A 6752-nucleotide genomic window follows, 5' to 3' on the forward strand; every position below is an offset into this window, starting at 1 on the left:
TCCTCTCTGGGGAAAAAAAACCAAAACAAAGTGAACTCCAAAATCAGCTATAAAGTGAAGGTTTATTAAAACTGTTGGAACACTTCCTTTTTTTAACATCATGGCATTAAAACAATCTGTTGTCATGAGATCAAACTAACGTAAATGAGAAGATAACAAAAAGTCTCTTTATATTTAAATCCTCATCGGTCATAGGCACGTCGGGAGTACGCTGCATTCAGAATACACAGAACTGCTGTAGATACATCAGAGTGATTGTTAGTACCTGTGTGTGGGCGTTGTGCTGAGCTGCAAATAAGGGAACTTTGTTGCACACAATCACACAGTACATGGAAGTATTAAAGATGATGCAAACCACATTTTTAACACCAACATGTAAAAGTAAAGAATGAAAGTGTGTGAAAACTAATGAATAATGCCATTAATATGATATGGTCGACTGAAAGCCAAAGTAGTGTATTTACAAGATGAAAATGTATCAAAAAATATAAAGTATACACAGTGCAAAATCTGAGGGAAATTATGAAAATAGAAATATAGACAGTATATAACAAATTACAAAAGTTGGCATCTCTGTAACATCATCAATAAAAAAATAGTTTACAGATAAAGTGACTTTCAACCAGAATCTAATTTGCATCTAAATGTGTTATTTTATAAACCTCAGTGAGACGACTGGACAACGATCACAATGCAAAACTACTGGTTACAATCTGCATTTTTCTGATCATCAAGAATTCCCACGAAAACCGATAATGAATTTCTCCAACTAACAAGTATCATGTTTTTATTTAAAGCCTGATAGATCTTCTTCCTCTGAGCCTCAGAGCGCAACTGTTTCCAAACTATTAAAAACACATCAGTGATTCTCACTGTTGCACCGAGTGACGTGTTCCTTCAATCACCATGAACACACACACTCACTAGGGCACAAAATGCAGATTAATCCGCTGCTGAAAAATAGTCCCGAACAAATGCTTTATATTCATGTTTCCTCCTGTTTGATAAAAACTATAGTGAGCAGCTGTTTGAGGAAATTATAGAACCTTTTTATTTAAAAATGAAACTTCATATTTAAAGATTTACATCTGCTGTAGGAACCAGAGGGCTTGGAGCTGAGAGTCAGAGTGAGACACTTGTTTTGGATCCAAACATGGAATCTGTTCGCAATAACTAAAACACATTATTATCTCTGGCCTTATTCTTTAACCCAGAATGGTCAGCAATGACTTAGAGGATGTCTCGCTGAACCAAAGCTAATTAACCCTTGATGATCTGGGGTCAGATGAGCCATTTTAGCATTGAGTGCTCTGTTCATTTGGCACATTTTCAGTCAGGGGCAGCCAAGCCTGTACGATCTTTTTTTAGTGACTTTCAGATCATTGTTTGTTTTATATTTTAGAACTTGACTGTTGTGGCTCAGTGTCAGTGCTGTCTCCATCAGTCAGGCTCTGATAGAGACACTGTCCACCACCTGCTCAGCAGCAGGTGGAGCAGCTGGAGAACATTCAGCAGCTAAAGAGACAGATTAGCTCCTTCCTACATCCCCGGTTTTATGACTCTCTGTACTCACTTAGTCACATCTTCTATACTCCATCACATCTTCACATTCCCCAGAAGCGTCACTGTTCTCAGACTGAACTGAAAATCTTTGTGGGTAAAGCTTTTGCTCATGGAGCTCCTCTCGTTTCTGAGCAGATATTTAAACCTGTGGTAAGGAAAAGCACGTGTGTTACTCATAATGATGTCAGCTAAACGGCATGCAGTTGTGTTCTTAATATCATGAATAACACCTGTGCTTTTCCTGCTATGACGAGTCAAACTGTGTGAATACTGTGATAAAGCTCAACAAACTCCTGCTGCAAATCCAGGATTTTCAAATCTAAGCTTAAAAACCATCTGTGTAACACGTTAACGTCTGAACCTCGACCCTGTTGTTTTAGTAACATTTTCACCTGTATGTATATGTGTGTGTGTGTGTGTGTGTGTGTTTTATGTGCGAGGTCTCACAGTATATTTTAACCTGTGAGGTGTGTTAAGACTCACTCATGTGCACTTTAAATAAGCTGAGGAGAGAAAAGCAGAGTGAATACTGCAGGAAGACTCATCAGGGCCGACGCTGCTCTGTGTCTGTGTAAATAAGCAGCTTCTCCCTGACTCACTGCCCTGTCACCTTAATAAGGTGATGACATGCTGAGTTTACAGCTGGTTTTTGCTGCCCCCAAGTGACTTTTATTAAACCTTTAAACCTGCGTTATTTTTATTTTCCTCCCTGGGGGCAGCAAACAGCAGAGTCTGGTCTCTCACATTACTCGTGGCATCAATGTGAGTAAATGTCAATGTGAAGATGGATCTTATGCGATCATGGTGCAACCAGGGCCACTGATGCACAGATGGCTGCAGCTAAGGCGAAATTAAACCTATGAAAAGATTTAAATTCAAAACCTTTATTTACACGCCCCCCACCATACTGACGGAACAGTCACTTCTCAGTCGTGTGGCTTTTCATGTGAAGCCTCACGTAGGTCTTTCGGTGGAAGCCTTTCCCGCAGACCTCGCAGCGGTGCGGTTTCTCCCCGGTGTGCGTGCTGCTGTGCTGCTTCAGCGTGGAGTGGTCGCTGAAGCCGCGGCCGCACACGTTGCACAGGTACGGCTTCTCGCCCGTGTGCGTCCTGATGTGTCGCATCATGTTGTGTCTGCAGTTGAAGGACTTCCCACACTCGCTGCAGAGAAACGGCTTCTCCCCCGTGTGGATCCTCATGTGCATCTCCAGGTTTCCCTGACTGTCGAAACACTTGCCGCACACTTCGCAGACCTTCCCGTTTTTGTGAGTCTTCAGGTGAAGTTTTAAGTTTTCCTCTGAATCGAAATGCGTCCCACAAACGCCGCAGAGGTCTGTGGCGTGACTTTTGGCGTGATTCACCAGGGAAACCATGGAGTGGAACATTTTCCCGCACACCTCACATATGGTCCGGCTCTGCTGCCTCTTCGCTGACGAGGTCTTGATCTTCTGCTCGCTGTCGTTGCCGCTTTCGTTCTCGTTTGCAGACGTGTTGTCTGGGTCGAGCTTCTTCTTGTGCAAATGGACCTGCAGGTGGCGCTTCAGCGTGGAGTAGTCGTTGAAGCATTTGCCGCAGACGGAGCAGGGGTACGGCTTCTCCCCCGTGTGGATCCTGATGTGTCGCATCATGTTGTGTCTGCAGTTGAAGGACTTCCCACACTCGCTGCAGTTAAACGGCTTCTCCCCCGTGTGGACCCTCATGTGCGTCTCCAAAGAGCTGGACGCCCCGAAACATTTCCCACAAATGCTGCAGACTTCAGCTTTCACGTGTGTTTTCACGTGAGCTTTGAAGCTCTCCTCGGTCTCAAAATGCTCCCCGCAAACGCCGCAGACGTCCTTGGGGTGGACTTCCATGTGATTCACCAGGGAGACGTTTGCGTGGAAGGCTTTCCCGCAGACTTTACAGCAGATGCGTGATTTGGTTTTTTTCGCCGGATGCAGTCTCGGGGCCGTGGGCAGACGGGGCCCCTTCTTCTTCTTCTTCTTCTTCCTCCACTTGGCCTTGCTGCTGCTGGCGTCGCTCTGAGACCCCGCGCCGCCCCCCCACTCCTCCTCACTGTCGTCGTGGTCGGCCGCAGAACAGCTGGAGGAATCCCCGTTGTCGCCCTCCACCTTCGTCTGGTCCTGCTCAGCTGAGGTGCCGGGCAGAGGACCCCCCCCCCCCCCTCTGACTCCCTGATAGCTGGACTGAAGCTGGTCCAGCTCGTCCTTCACGTGCGGAGGCGTGAAGATGATCCTGATGGTGTCGTCTTCCTCCGGCTCCTGAAGCCGCTTCTCCTCCCGGCTCTTCTCCGCGGGAGGAGGCTCCTGGTCCAGACTGGAGCTCCAGCCCGGCTCACACCGCACCCCGTGCTGCTGCTGATCGGGGGGGAAGTCCTCGTCCCAGACAGAGAGAGCCAGCTGTGGTTGGTCTGCGGGAACAAACAGCAATCAACTAATTATTCCTGAGAAAAATAAAGTGTGAAGGATAAACAGCAAATCAGTCATTTCTACTCTTCTTTCAGCCAGTGTACACTTTTTATATTTCAGCAGCAGGTCAACTCATTACTGATCAGCTGCCCCCGCCCCCTGATCAACATGATAAACATCTGTAATTAACCTTGAGCCAGAAATGATTTATGCTACATTTTGATCACAGTCCAAGCGAATAAATAAGTTCAACTTGGACTAAACTAACATCACTTAATCACATTTACATATACAGCGGTTTGACAGAATAAAACAGATCATAGGAGTTAAAATATTTACTATGTTATGTAGATAAAAAGCAAAAAATCTACTTTGGCTTTGTTCCTTTACAACATTAAACCTGAGTGAAGCCAAACATCTTGCATTCATTCACTGTAATGTTTGTTTATTTGACCTGCAGGTTAACACTGTTGGTCTAAGTCGTGATAATTTGCTTCTGTCAAATCACTCGGATGAAATCTGTAATTCGGCGCAGGACACATCTGTCAGCTGACTCAGGACACATCTGTCAGCTGACTCAGGACACATCTGTCAGCTGACTCATGCTGCTGCTTGTTTGTTGTTGAAGAACACTGTCTGTCATTAAAATCCGCTGTGTGACCAGATACAATGAGGTAACTTCTTGTAAATCCGGATCAGCTTGGTGAGTAACTTCTATGCCGAATGTAAAGACATAACTTTGCCATCAACAATGAAACTTGAATGTTGACATATGAGGTGTACAGATGTGCAGATGAAGACGCAAACATTGATTTTTTATATATTTCAAAGGAGTTCGGCGCCTTCAGGTTCTGCCCCGGAAGGGCCTGGTCAATATGAGGCACGTTAACCTGGGGACGAGCCTGTTTGAGCCGTCATGTGACCCGGCTGTAATGCGTCCATGATGTCCACACGCTGAGGGGACACTGGCGCAGATCAGGCCGCTGGAGTCAAATGTCCCTGACGCCGCTTCAGGGGGCGTTCACGGGACTCACGGCGGTGGCGGCGCGGCGCTTAGTCAGAGCCTGGCGGGCACACGAGCGGGGAGACGGAGGTCACGCCGGAGATTCACGAACCTGAGCGTTCGTCGATGTTTGTCTCGGGCTGTGAAACGGTCTGCAGCACCCTGCGCTGTCGGCGGATCTCCCGCCTGGAGAGCAGGATCTCCTCCTCGTAGCCCGCGACGGTCTTCCTGACCGCCTCGAAGATCTCGTCTGCGGCCGCGGACAGCCGCTCGCTGACGAGCAGCCGCAGCAGCTGGATGCTGGACATGATGCTGGCGGACCCTCGGCGGCGTCAACGGGCCCGACCCGGCGGGGATCGCATCACTTTTCCGCTGTTGTTGTTGTGAAACGGCGGCAACACATGCGACGTTTCCCAGCGTCAAGTTAGCGCCTGTGTCCAGCTGACAGGAAGCATTTCCTGTCAGCGGATTCCTCTTTTCAAAATAAAAGCGACATTTTTTTCAAACGTAGGTAATAAAAACTGACTTTATTGACTGCGTGAAAAAAATATATGTATGTATACCGAACAAACATGGCATTGCATCACTTGTTTTTTCATTAGTTAAAAGATCTAAAACTTTTTCTCTGACATTTATTCACAAATGTGTTTAAATCCGTGTAACTGAGGATTTCTGCTTTGCTAGGATCATCCTTCCACCTGACAGGTGTGGTTTATCCAGATGCTGATTACACAGGTGTGCCCCAGGTTCATGGATCAGAACCCTAACCCTAGAAATCCATAGTCCAGTCCCTTATTATTTTATTTTGAAAAAGAGACATTTGTTAGGGACTGAACTATAAACAAAGTCACAGTTCAGTGACCAGTAAATTTCTCTTTTTTTCCCCCCAAAAATAAAACTCCTAAAGGGCAAGTGCTCACTAACAGATGTAAACACATTTGTGAACCAGATTTGAGAGACAGATGCTATTTGTGGTGAGAAAAAGTTTAAATTAAAAATATGAAAAATGGGAGCAAAAACAAAAGTGTTGCATTTATATGTTTGTTCAGTATGTTTTCCATGTTTACTTCTATATCTTTTATTTCTTGTGACGTGCTCTAACTGCCTTGATGTCCTTATTTGTCTACATGTTAATTAAGATATGTATTAGTTGAACTTTTTTTCCCCATTTATCCACGAGTACTATAGTGTTTCTTTCATGTACTTTTCAACTCTGTCTAAATTTATTTATTGTAAAATTACAATTAATCTGAACCGTGAACATGAACTGTCCTGAAACCTGCTGGACACTAACATTAATGACTTTTATTAAATATTACTGAAAATACAAAATGAAGACATTTAAAGAAGATACATCTGATATGAACTGAATGTCTCAAGTTGCAGCACACACACCATGTTTAACTGGTAACAAAACAAACTGGTCATTAGCTCTAATGTGGACAAACATGAGGATGGTTGTCTGGTTGTGTGAGTCTCTAGGTTTCACTGTCATGTGTTTTGTGTGTGTGTGTGTGTGTGTGTGTGCACCTAAATTCCAGTAGGGGGCAGCCTTTCCAAAAGAAACCACACCAAAGTCCTTTAAAGCAGCTGCTGACTCTGTCTAAATATTAGGTTAAAAAAAAAACGAGGTTTATTTTTGTGTTATGTACATTAATAATCCAGCAGATATCGAGACAGTGACGTTGAGGTTGTATGTTTGTGTACATATTAGTTTTAGTGTCTTTTATTTTGTGGATCTGTTGTGGTTAACATCTTGTGTTTTTGTCAGTAAATGCC

General features: G+C 44.7%; 1 protein-coding gene across 1 annotated transcript; it reads right to left on the reverse strand.

Moving 5' to 3' along the window:
- Positions 1 to 43: 43 nt before the first annotated feature.
- LOC139609025 (zinc finger protein 3 homolog) lies at positions 44 to 5592 on the reverse strand. Its single transcript, XM_071463239.1, has 2 exons — positions 5086 to 5592; positions 44 to 3972 (listed from the first exon to the last, which is right to left on the reverse strand). Exons 1-2 carry the CDS (start codon positions 5279 to 5281, stop codon positions 2483 to 2485), a joined length of 1686 nt encoding a protein of 561 aa, XP_071319340.1. The 5' UTR covers positions 5282 to 5592; the 3' UTR covers positions 44 to 2482.
- Between the last annotated feature and the right edge of the window lie 1160 nt (positions 5593 to 6752).

This window comes from Trachinotus anak, unplaced genomic scaffold, assembly GCF_046630095.1.
Source record: "Trachinotus anak isolate AG129_WGS33_773 ecotype Australia unplaced genomic scaffold, CSIRO_AGI_Tana_v1 ptg000003l, whole genome shotgun sequence".
Classification (NCBI taxonomy): domain Eukaryota; kingdom Metazoa; phylum Chordata; class Actinopteri; order Carangiformes; family Carangidae; genus Trachinotus; species Trachinotus anak.